At 35.7% G+C, this 13,580-nt stretch overlaps 1 protein-coding gene across 7 annotated transcripts in view; it reads left to right on the forward strand.

Moving 5' to 3' along the window:
* MAP4K3 (mitogen-activated protein kinase kinase kinase kinase 3) overlaps positions 1 to 13,580 on the forward strand; it is a 191,195-nt gene that overhangs the window by 123,034 nt on the left and 54,581 nt on the right. For 6 of the 7 annotated variants that reach the window (XR_009210009.1, XM_032177925.2, XM_058428713.1 and 3 more), the window contains 2 exons: positions 4,656 to 4,714; positions 6,153 to 6,215. Coding sequence is in view for 6 of the 7 variants with exons in the window: in XM_032177925.2 (XP_032033816.1) it covers positions 4,656 to 4,714; positions 6,153 to 6,215 (122 nt within the window). In the remaining variant the exon portion in view is untranslated. The remainder of the gene's footprint in view (positions 1 to 4,655; positions 4,715 to 6,152; positions 6,216 to 13,580) is intronic. The other variant, XM_032177926.2, reaches the window with a different exon arrangement.

Raw genomic sequence — 13,580 nt, forward strand, 5'->3', positions numbered from 1 at the left:
TCTACAAGCCAGAGGAGAGTGGTGGCCAATATTCAACATTCTTAAAGAAAAGAATTTTCAACCCAGAATTTCCTATCCAGCCAAACTAAGCTTCATAAGTGAAGGAGAAATAAAATACTTTACAGACAAGCAAATGCTGAGAGATTTTGTCACCACCAGGCCTGCCCTAAAAGAGCTCCTGAAGGAAGCACTAAACATGGAAAGGAACAGCCGATACCAGCCACTGCAAAATCATTCCAAATTGTAAAGACCATCAAGGCTGGGAAGAAACTGCATCAACTAACGAGCAAAATAACCAGCTAACATCATAATGACAGGATCAAATTCACACAAATCAATATTAACTTTAAATGTAAATAGACTAAGTGCTCCAATTAAAAGACACAGACTGGCAAATTGGATGAAGAGTCAAGACCCATCAGTGTGCTGTATTCAGGAAACCCATCTCACGTGCAGAGACACACATAGGCTCAAAATAAAGGGATGGAGGAAGATCTATCAAGCAAATGGAAAACAAAAAAAGGCAGGGGTTGCAATCCTAGTCTCTGATAAAACAGACTTTAAACCAACAAAGATCAAAAGAGACAAAGAAGGCCATTACATAATGGTAAAGGGATCAATTCAACAAGAAGAGCTAACTATCCTAAATATATATGCACCCAATACAGGAGCACCCAGATTCATAAAGCAAGTCCTGAGTGACCTACAAAGAGACTTAGACTCCCACACAATAATAATGGGAGACTTTAACACCCCACTGTCAACATTAGACAGATCAACGAGACAGAAAGTTAACAAGGATACCCAGGAATTGAACTCAGCTCTGCACCAAGCGGACCTAATAGACATCTACAGAACTCTCCACCCCAATCAACAGAATATACATTTTTTTCAGCGTCACACCACACCTATTCCAAAATTGACCACATAGTTGGAAGTAAAGCTCTCCTCATCAAATGTAAAAGAACAGAAATTATAACAAACTATCTCTCAGACCGCAGTGCAATCAAACTAGAACTCAGGATTAAGAAACTCACTCAAAACCACTCAACTACATGGAAACTGAGCAACCTGCTCCTGAATGACTACTGGGTACATAACGAAATGAAGGCAGAAATAAAGATGTTCTTTGAAACCAACGAGAACAAAGACACAACATACCAGAATCTCTGGGACACATTCAAAGCAGTGTGTAGAGGGAAATTTATAGCACTAAATGCCCACAAGAGAAAGCAGGAAAGATCCAAAATTGACACCCTAACATCACAATTAAAAGAACTAGAAAAGCAAGAGCAAACACATTCAAAAGCTAGCAGAAGGCAAGAAATAACTAAAATCAGAGCAGAACTGAAGGAAATAGAGACACAAAAAACCCTTCAAAAAATTAATGAATCCAGGAGCTGGTTTTTTGAAAAGATCAACAAAATTGATAGACCGCTAGCAAGACTAACAAAGAAGAAAAGAGAGAAGAATCAAATAGACATAATAAAAAATGATAAAGGGGATATCACCACCGATCCCACAGAAATACAAACTACCATCAGAGAATACTGCAAACACCTCTACGCAAATAAACTAGAAAATCTAGAAGAAATGGATAAATTCCTTGACACATACACCCTCCCAAGACTAAACCAGGAAGAAGTTGAATCTCTGAATAGACCAATAACAGGCTCTGAAGTTGTGGCAATAATCAATAGCTTAACCAAAAAGAGTCCAGGACCAGATGGATTCACAGCCGAATTCTACCAGAGGTACAAGGAGGAACTGGCCCCATTCCTTCTGAAACTATTCCAATCAATAGGATGGACTCATTCTTAACCTACTTATCAGATCTAAGGGCCATTTGTTATCTGAGCCATTAACAGCTTAAAAGCATGTACACACCCAGACATAACTGGAGATACTACAGGGCTGTGTTTCTCGACCAGTTTTTTCCTTATGCCTCCTATTGCTAAATATTCAAATCCCATGATCTTCTTTCATTGGTATTAACATTCACAATAAATTTACATACAAAGTTGAAATCAAACCATTAGAAAACTGATTATGCTTTGAAATCTCACTCTTTTCCTCACCTTGGTTGAGAAGTTTTGGTTTTGGCTGAAGCTCTTACTAGTTGAAATGTAATATATTGTGGCTATTTGTTTTCTGTTTATTGTTTTATATTTTTTCCTCTGCTTTTATCTCAGTGGACTTGAGGGTTTTACCCAGGTTACAAGATCAGATAATGATAATGAGCTATAGAAATAAAAGGTAAAGATACTGAAACATTCAATACATTAGAAAGCAAAGAAAAAGAAAAGATGAATGTAGTACAGTTAATCTGTGTCTACTCTGGCTAGTTTATACTTTAGCTGCAGTGGTTGTTTTTGGTTATGTAGCAACCCCAAAATTTAGCAGCTTAAAACAGTAAACATTTTTTAAATCAACTCCCATATTTTTTATTTTAAATCTTATAAGACAATATTATTGTCATTAACCATGGTCAATATTAATCTGTATTTGTATATTTACCAATTTTTTGCTATTCATTCAATACTGTATTTCTGTACCACTACTTAAGGATCTCTTTTGATTAAATAATTCCTTTTAGTATTTCTTTTAGTATAAGTCTGAAGGTACTGAATTCTCTCACTTTCTGTATATCTGCTCATGTTAAACAATAAACATTTATTGTCTCTAACAGATTTTGAGAGTCAGGAATCCAGGACAGGTTAGCTGAGTGATTCTGGCTCAAGGTCTCATGAAGTTGCACACAGGATATCAGCTAGGGCCGGAGTCATCTGAATGTTTGACTGGACTGGAAGATTTACTTCCAAGCTCATTCACGTAACTATTGGCCAGAGGCTTCCCTTCCTTGCCAGGAGGCCTCTCTTTAGGGCTGCTCACAGTGTGACTTCCTCCAGAGCAAGTGATCCAACAGAGAGAGCCCAAGACAGAAGCTTTATCTTGGAACTCATATACAGTTACTTCTGCCCTGGTCTTTTGGTCACATCAGCCAACCCTGATCCAATGTGGAAGCATTTTGAATACCAAGAGGCAGGAGTCACTGGGGGCCATCTTACAGGCTGGCTTCCACAAGTACCCTGTATCAGCGGCTGTCTACCCACCTAAATACTGAGTTAAGATTGTCTCAGCCAGGCACAGTGGCTCACGCTTGTAATCCCAGCACTTTGGGAGGCCGAGGCGGGTGGATCACCTGAGGTCAGGAGTTCCAGACCAGCCTAGCCAACATAGTGAAATCCTATCTCTACTAAAAATACAAAATATTAGCCAGGTGTAGTGGCGCGCACCTGTAGGCCCAGCTACTCAGGAGGTTGAGGCACAAGAACCGCTTGAACCCAGGAGATAGAGGTTGCAGTGAGCCGAGATGGCGCTATTACACTCCAGCCTGGGCAACGGAAAGAGACTCTGTCTCAAAAAACAAAAAAGATTGTCTCTGTTTTATGCCTGGTCACAAGAAAGTAGCAAGTTAGAACCTGATTGTACACACATATAATTTTGTTAATCATCTTTTCTTACTGTGGAAAACGCTTAGAATTAACAAATTAAGCTTTAGCAGTTAAGACTTTATTGGGCTTTTTCCAGCTAACATACAAATGGCCATCAGATACATGAAAATACGTTCAACATCACTAATTGTAAAGAAAATGCAAATCAGAAAAGAAAAACCCCAATGAGATATCATTTCACCCTAGTTTAAATGGCTGTTGTTAAAAAGCCAAAAAATAACACATGCCGGTGAAAATGCAGAGAAAAGGAAACTCTTACATACTATTGATGGAAATGTAAATTAGTACAGCCACTATGGTAAACAGTATGGAGAGTCCTCAAAAACTAAAAAGAGAACTACCGTATGATTCAGAACCACTGGATTATGCATCCAAAACAAAGGATATCAGTGTATCTAAGAGATATCTACACTACCAAGTTTATTGCAGCATTATCACAATACCCAGGATGAAGAATCAACCTATATGTCTATTAACAGGTGAATAAATAAAAGAAATGTAGTATATATACACAACAGAATATTATTCAGTCATAAAAAAATGAAATCCTGTCATTTGCAACAACATGGATGGAACTGGAGGACATTAATGTTAAGTGACTAGGCATGGAAAGACAAATGTCTCATGTTCTCATTCATATGTGGTAGCTAAAAAAGTTGATCTCATGGAGGTAGAGTAGAATGATGGTTACCAGAGGCAGGAAAGGGTAAGAAATAGGTGGATGAAAAGAGGTTGTTTCATAGGTACAAAAATAAAATTAAATAGAAGGAATACATTCTAGTGTTCAGTAGCAGAGTAGGGAAATTATAATTAACAATCATTTATTGTATATTTCAAAACAGTTAGAAGATTTGGAATGTTCCCAACACAAAGAAATGATAAATGTTTGATGTGATGGATATCCTAATTACCCCGTTTTGTTCATTACACATTGTACACGTGTATCAAAATATCGCATGCACCACTATGAATATTTACAATTACTAGTGTCAGTTTTAAAAATTGAACACAAGTATCTTTGGAGATCAGTGTGTGGTTGATGGTAGCATTAAATGTCTTTTACCATGGAAAAACTTTTTAAATTATTATATCATTAAGAATATAAAAACATCCTGGTTTTACTGTTTTTTTCTTTTTTAGTTGGCCAAGTGAAATTTGATCCACCCTTAAGAAAGGAGACAGAACCACATCATGAACTTGTAAGTAGTGTAGCCTTAGAATGTTAACACTGAAAATAAATGTTTTAATTTGTCTCTGTGTGATGTATTAGTACTGACCAAAAAAGCTAATCATTAATATTTTCAAAAACATTTGAGGTCCCAGCCTGGTCAACATAGTAAGACCCTGTCTCTACAAAAAAATGTTAAAACCTAGTTGACATGGCGGTGTGTACTTGTAGTCCCAGCTACTTGGGTGACTAGGGCAGGAGGATCCCTTGAGCCCAGGAATTCAAGGTTACGGTGAGCTATGATCTCACCACTGTACTCTAGCCTGGGCGAAAGTGTGAGACCTTGTCTTTAAAAACATAAAATAAAATTTTTTTTAAAATTGTGGGAAACAGAAAGGTAAGTAATTCTCAAATTCATAATAAATAAATCTGTGTTGCTGAATATTTTCAAAATTATTTTAGGAGAAACTAGTTTTACCATTCTCTGATTAAATGTTTTTAATGCTGACTTTTAAATTATTTTTTATTTTTTTTATTTTTGAGGGGCTTTTTAAAATGTGTGTTTTTAGGATAAATGCCATGGTTTCCAAACATTAGAGTAGAATCATATCTGTATATAGTACTAAAACTTAGGGAGATGAGGCATACATAGTAAATGAAGTTTGTCATTCATTTAAGGCTTGCTATAACTTTATGAATATACTTTGTATGATTCTTTTGTTGTTGTTTTATAAACTCCTTTCCAGATAAATGATAATATATTAGATTGAGTCATAAAAGCAAAATACTTTGCATCTATTTGAGATGTTAATATTCTATAGAACAATAAAAAAAAGAGATATTGGAAAATACAAAATTCTAAAGAAATTATTTTGCCAGAGTTCCATATGATGTCTGTTCCATTTTTTATTTGCTATTTAATAATGAGAAGAAAGTAACTGTTAATAAGTACTAAGGATTGAAGGCTTTCTTCTTCAGTTTAATGCTTATTTTAGCTCACTTGACTGAAGCATACAAAGGGTGTCATTAGCCTTTACCTTATAGTTACTCTAATTCAATGTACCAGTGTGGAGGAATAGGATGTTAAAGAAGAACTCTTAAAATGATCATATTGTAATACCAAAGCCTGACATTTATGAAGAGGGGTGGAGAAAATTAAGAAAAAGTAGTCATGATATTTATAAATGCTAATTGTGTTTTGTTAAGGCAGTTTGAGTTTATTTTTTGTTTCCCTTTGTAAGTTGGCATTGCCTGTATTTAAATTCTGTACTAATTTAGTAACTGCATTTTAGAGCAAAGTTGTTGCAATGTTGCTTTTTTAGAAGCTGCCTAATACAGTTTGACTTTCCATTTGCCTTAATAAAATTATATTAGCAGGACTTACTTCATTTGTGAAAGTTTCCCTTTGTGAATTTGTGGCTTTTAGTCTAAGCATAAATAACTTGGGTTTCTTGGTCTCTGCTAAACAGCCCGACAGTGATGGTTTTTTGGACAGTTCAGAAGAAATATACTACACTGCAAGATCTAATCTGGTATTTCTCATCTTCTGATTTTCTTTGTCAGCATTGTTTTAGTCGTAATTGTTTTCTTTTAAGATCAAACATTTTGTCCAATTAAAGCATTGTTTTATAAGTTGCAATCATTTAGCAAACTTCTGTATATTAAGAATTGTAGCAATTTTTTCCCATAACAAGTTACATATATATATCTACTCAGATATAATGCTGTAGTAATAAACATGCTTGTCTTTTTTATGAAAAATGTTAATATTTAATTTTCTCATTCATATATTAGGGTTGTTTTTTTTTTTTTTAAGAAATGGCATTTCCCTGTAAAAATGTCCAGTTTAATGATGTAACTTGTTTTAATGAACTAGAAACCACCCATCCACATGTATATATATAAACTATTCATATGTTATGTGGTACATATATTATGTATTCATATATCATATGGTACATATATTATTCAGATAATATATGGTACATATATAATTTTTAAAGATAATTTATTCCTACATTAACAATGAAATCATTCTCAGATGAAGTTTTAATTTTTCAGCATTACTATCATGTCTGGTTTCCTTAGAACAAAATTTAGATTATAAAGCATTCCTGAAGTTATAAATATTGTCTTACCATTACATAAGAAAAAATGAGAAATTGATGCTATTAAATATTAAATAAATAATACTTTTAATAGTTGTTACTAAGTAAATAGTTCTTTCTGCTACTGTGGTTGGCGAGAGCTCCAAGTTACCCCCATATTTACTCCTAGATTCTACTTTTCTGACTTTTAAATGGAATTTTCCTTATCTTTCCTTCCTCTTTACCTTAGTAACATACATCTTTCAATTTTGATTGGCTTAAATGATTCTTTATGTAAATTTTGTAATCTAGGACCTCTGACATTTGTAAAATATAAAAGAGATTTTAGACATAATTTCCCTGCTTTAGGGAGGTTGCTGTCCTATTGGACAGAATATATTTACACATACAAACTCTTACCATGCAACAAAATACATAATGGCTTGCCAACATTTTGCCAGGTGACAAGTGTTGATGAGGGGAAGCTAACATAACAATAGGTACTGTAGAGATGAGAGAAGGAGAAGAGCTTTGGGGCCCGTGTGGCTTATCTGGCTTCTGGGAGGGACTAAGACTAATGTCAGTATTGTGTAGGAACATTGTAGATTCTTCAGGAAGAAAAGGGGCAGATGCTGGCTCTGTTTCGCGGGAATTGGAAATAGTTGCCAAGGCACAGACCTCAGGTTTGAGAGATGTCAGGCAGAGAGCTGAGATTTTGAAATTATCATGCTAATCTCGGATTCCTTTAAAAAAAAGTAGGTTTAAATTATCAAAGAGGAAGTGATAGATGAAGCCATGAAATTGCATGTGTTCCCCATTGTTAAATCTGAAGAAAGAGTGCAAAAAACTGGTTACCTCAGTGGATGTTGCCTATGTTTAACATTCAGGTAGAACCAACATTGGAGGTAGGGAAGAAGCAGTTGAAAAGCTAGGAAAGCCAGTAAATGCACTGTCTCAAAATAAAGAGGGGATGTCTTCAATGGCCTAAAGAGACAGAATGTGTGAGGATTGAGAATTAACCCATAGGGGCCAAGTGAGATAGAATGTCTGAAGAAAATACAGTCGGTGATTGCTGGATTGAAAATGTTTTCAGAATTAGACATGTAGGCTAGAATGACAATTAGTGAAATTTATTGCAGAAATACAACACAATCAAAATTTTAAATTGACTCTATTATTTATTGATATCCTCCATGTAGAAAAGATAACAACAAAACTGGAAACATAATACTTTAAAATTACAAATACTTGCCCGGGCACAGTGGCTCACGCCTGTAATCCCAGCACTTTGGGAGGCCGAGGCGGGCGGATCATGAGGTCAAGAAATCGAGACCATCCTGGCCAACATGGTGAAACCCTGTCTCTACTAAAAATACAAAAAATTAGCTAGGCGTGGTGGCATGTGCCTGTAGTTCAGCTACTCGGGAGGCTGAGGCAGGAGAATCACTTGAACCTGGGAGGCGGAGGTTGCAGTGAGCCAAGATTGTGCCATTGCACTCCAGCCTGGTGACAGAGCGAGACTCCATCTTAAAAAAAAAAAAAAAAAAAAAACAAATTACAAATACTCTTTTCTGTGCCACATGTGGAACTAGCCTAGTAACTTGAATAAGTTACCATATTATGGCTTTGTTCCCTGTAACTGCTCCCACCTTCATCCCCGCTCCCTGCCCTGTAATCAGGAGTTTCTTGTGGTACAGGGGAGCAGTTGACGGGGGTCTTGTGACAATGGAGGGATTTAGGGACTGTTAGGATAGTTCTGGCAGAAGAGGGATGAATGAAATATTTGTCAGAGTATACAGCTTCTAAAATCTGCCTTAAAGCTCACTCCCAATGGTAACAAAAGCTAACATTTATCTAGAGGTTTTTATATACCAGGCATTATTCTAAGCACTTTAAATATGTTAACTTATTGTTCTTCTTTTACAAATGAGGTGATTTAAAGTGCAAAGAAGCTGAAATTCGTTAGTCTTTAGCTAACAATAGCAGAGCTGGGATTCCTAAGCAGCCTGGCTCAAGAATGCAAAACTAAACCGCTGTACGGTATTGCCTCTACCCAACATCATCAATATATATTTTTAAAGTAATACTGGGCCCCCCACGTTTTTAAAATAAATATATATGTCCCATGGTTATGTTTTTTGTTTTTTTTACTGTGATAAAATACACATTACGAAATTTACCATTTTAATGTTTATGTCTACAGTCCAGTGGCATTAAGTACATTCATATTGTTATGCAGCTGCCACCACTCTCCATCTTCAGAATGATTTCATCTTCCCAAACTAAAACTCTATACTCATTAAAGAATAACTCCCCATTCCTTTTTCCCTCCAGCCTCTGGCAGTGAACACTCTGGTTTTTGACTGTGAATTTGACTTCTCTAGTTATCTTGTATAAATGGAATCATAGCATATTTGTTCTTTTATGACTGGCTCACTACTTAGCATAATTTCATAATACCTTCAGGGTTCCTCCGTGTTGCAGCATGTGTCAGAATTTCCTTTTTAAGGCTGAATAATACTCCACTGCATGTAAATACCACATTTTGTTTATACATTCATCCATTGATGGACAGTGAGTTGCTTCTACCTTTTGGCTATTGTGAATAATGCTGCTATAAACATGGATATACAAATATCTGTTTGAGTCCCTGCTTTCAATTCTTTTGATATGTAACTAGAAATGGACTTGTAGTTCTATCTTTAATTGTTTGAGAAACTGCCATACTATTTTCCACAGCAGCTGCAACATTTTACATTCCCACCAGCGATGCACATGACTTCTAATTTCTCCACATCCTCATCAGCATTTGTTATTATCCTCTGTTTTGTTTTGTTTTTAACTTTCGATAATAGCTATCCTAATGGGTATAAAGTAGCCATAGTTATTTCTGTGTTCTAATTTTATCAATTCTAAAATCTTGGCACTATGAGCAAGATTTCATCTCTTACAAATGCTTGTGGCTGGCCACTAAAAGCCTGAGGAATCCAAAATGTCTGGCCTTCATCTTAGCTGGCAATTGGCACCAAGGTAAAAACCCTAAATCCCTTTGGGACCAGAAGAAACATTTACCCCTTTAAAGACCTTGCTACATAAACATTCCATATTACCCGTGATTTCTGGTTGTTTTAAATGCCAACTGTTTTTATTTTGTGATTTTGTAAGTGAATTTAGAATGTTGTATTTCAACTTTTGTGCTGTCCAAAAGTGCTCTCTCAAAAAAAAAAAATCAGATAATTAATATATGAAGCCAGAAGAATAGGGCTTGGTTTTTTAGAATTGACAGTTAGTATGAAAATTTTTGAAAGATGCCTGAGTTTAAAACAAAAACTCACTGTAAGTTAATTAAAAGAGTTTTGCCCATAACCATAAAAATTGGTTTATCTGATCTGCAAAATGCTATCTTCAGATTAGAAGATTATATTACACATCCGTCTTAACTGATGCTATTTTTTTCTAATATGCATAGTTTTACTGGTTATTTAAGCCCATATACCAATAAAAAAAATTGAAAGTTCATTCTGTATAAAAGACTATGTTGACCCGGCATGGTAGCTCACGCCTATAATCCCAGCACTTTGGGAGGCCAAGACGGGCAGATCACTTGAGGTCAGGAGTTTGAGACCAGCCTGGCCAACGTGGCAAAACCCCGTCTCTACTGAAAATACAAAAATTAGCTGGGCATGGTGGTGCACGTCTGTAATCCCAGCTACTTGGAAGGCTGAGGCAGGAGAATCTCTTGAACCCAGAAGGCAGAGGTTGCAGGGAGCCAAGATCGCGCCACTGCACTCCAGCTTGGGTGACAGATCGAGACTGCATCTCAAAAACAAAAACCCAGAAAACACTATGCTAATGGCTATGGAGGGGCATAAATAAATAGTAACATAATCATTGCTCTGAAGAAGTATATAGTATGCCTCACCTGCCAATATTCATTTCCGAGCCTGCAGTAGAAAAGTCATATTATTCCATTTTCAGGCTCCTTAATCTGCTTTTATTAGTCAGAATCCTAACTTGATCAGTTAATATTTTGACTCTACTTGCTTTTCTGACTTTTTAAGAAATAAAAAATATTTGAGTTATCCTGGATTCAACCCCTCTCTATTTCTATAAATCATCTACTGCATTAAAAGGTATCTCACTAACAACCTTATTTGTGCCATAATTTTCTCATTTTTGATGGGAAAATATTTCTCCTGTTCTCCTTTTCTTGGTCAAGATATATTGCTCAAGTATTTTTTTCTTTTGTGTTTTTGTAGTGAACTGTATCAATTCTATTGACTTCCTGCTGCTTTCTCATCAGGTATAGACTTAATAAATCTCCGAGGGGGATTTTTTTTAAACTACAATAAGATGTTTTTGGTCATATGCTTTTCCTTTTCCAGTGCTCAACGTTACATCCTTCGTTCATTTTCAGTTCTTTCTCACACTTTGTGTTCTTAGAAATTCCAACTGAAATTTAGAAATAGTCTCCCATTCATTAAAATGAACTACTGAAATTAGGACTTTGCAACCCAAAAAGATATTTTAATTGGGCTAGGATAACGATCTTGAACTTTTAATCTGTACTAGGTTATTGCATGTTTTCAGCTCCTGTTACTTATTTGACTCTACTGTGTAAACACTGTCATTCATTAACAAGTCGATGCCTGATTAGTGCTACTAACTTTTTTTTTGCTGGCATACTTAAGTGTTTCTTGTTTAGCTTATAAAGAATGGCCATAAGATACCATCATCTTGGGACAATTTGAGCACCTTTCCAAGCATTATTTTGGTAGCATTTTTCTGATATGGAATAACTTCCAAATCCTTTTTGAAAAACATTTAGATCAGTCTTTCTTAGACTGCCCCATAGACATATAATGAACTACTAACTTTGCCCTGGTTTCACTTTTGTTCCTTTCCTTTTTATTTCTTCTCATTTTCCCTGTCCGATTTTCTGTCTGAATTCTTGTCAGACAATAGGTGCTTGGTAAACAATGGTTGTATTAAATGAGATTAGAAACTTTTTAGAAGGATTTAAAGTAATATTTTACTTATGGTATTCCTAGCACATTGTTTTAGTTCCACGGTTGCTATAACATAATTTAAGGAGAAGAAATTGTTAAAGAATGAGCCCCTTTGAATTTCACGTTTCCTGGTAAGACTTGGGACATGACCCATTTAATCATCAGACTTGGATCTATCCACAACTTCTCTCCTAGCCTGAATGTTATTCTCTATATGAGCCTATGCTCAATTTTCGATTAATATATTACTTTAGTTATTTTAGATACTTTTCTTACCTTTCTAAATATACTGCTGATCTCAGTTTATTTTCTTTATTTTTTAAAAATTTTTTTTATTTTTATTTTTTTGAGACGGAGTCTCTCTCTGTCACCAGGCTGGAGTGCAGTGGCGCGATCTTGGCTCACTGCAGCCTCCACCTCCCAGGTTCAAGCGATTCTCCTGCCTCAGCCTCTCAAGTAGCTGGGACTACAGGCTCAAGCCACCACGCCCACCTAATCTTCTGTATTTTTAGTAGAGACAGGGTTTCACCGTGTGTTGGCCAGGATGGTCTTGATCTCCTGACTTCGTGATACGCCTGCCTCAGCCTCCCAAAGTGCTGGGATTACAGGCGTGAGCCACCGTGCCTGGCCTGTTTCCTTTATTTTTAATCATTATTACCAGCCTTTTATTTGTCTTATATCAGATGAGCTGAATATTCTTATGACACATCTGTGTTTATATAACAGAAGAGCCATGTCCACTCCACACGAATGTGTGCTTTTGGAAGCTGTCATTTGATTAAAGGCTTAAGAGATTATATTGGCTAAAGATGTAGTTGGTCTGATGGAGGGCCCAGTTATCTGTAGCTGAAGGAAACAAATTTTGTGTTTATTTAATTTAGTACTTCTCTTTACTGAATACTGCAGTTTAAGGATTCAGTAGTAAAGTCATGACCACTTAAACTGTGCAGTTTTGTGGTAACAATGATTTTATCTTATTAAGATATATCATTACAAATTAAAGAGTACAGATGTCCTTTTTCATTAGAATTTCGTGTGATACCAGTGTGACAGTCAACTGATCTTTTTTATGATGTGTTATGATAAGAACACATTATTATGCATGGACGAACATAAATATTGAAGAAGACAAAATTTGAGTCTTGTCTAAACCGGGATTTTGATTTTAATTTTCATCAGATTTTTTTTGACAGGTCTTGGAATATTTAAATTTTAAAGTGCTTTTCTCTTAAATGTAATGTATTGCTTAAAATCCTTATATTCTGAGGCTTAGTTTTTTGTGTGATTTAGAATTAGCTTTGTGTATCTTAACGAGGCTGAAGTTTTATTTATGGGAAAATAAACAGTTGGCATTTGAACAAGCACTTATTTATGGTGCAGTCAGTTTGTGCCAGGAACAATGCTAAACCATAGGCTGTAAGGAAAGAAGATAGATTTGATTATTTCCCATTGTTTAAGGAGCTCACTTTTACAAACATGTAAATAGATTAAAATGCAGTGTAAGTGCTAGGGGAGCTCTGTGTGTTAAATGCTGTGGAGACTTAAAGAAGGCTGCAGATAATCCCTGGCAGTCTTGGAAGGCGGCTGCTGCAAGGTGACTTTTGTGTTAAGCCCTGATCATGAATCTGAGAATATCTTGTAAAAGTAAAAAGCACTTTAAATACGCTATATTCTAATCTAAATAAGATTCATCTTTAAAATGTCAAATATTCCCCGTTAATGGTTAAAACAGTGCATAGATTACAGTGGCTCTTTAAGAAGAGGACAAAAGGCAGCTTTACTTCATTCTTTTCATGGTTGT

Source organism: Hylobates moloch, unplaced genomic scaffold (genome assembly GCF_009828535.3).
Source record: "Hylobates moloch isolate HMO894 unplaced genomic scaffold, HMol_V3 SCAFFOLD_15, whole genome shotgun sequence".
NCBI classification, from domain to species: domain Eukaryota; kingdom Metazoa; phylum Chordata; class Mammalia; order Primates; family Hylobatidae; genus Hylobates; species Hylobates moloch.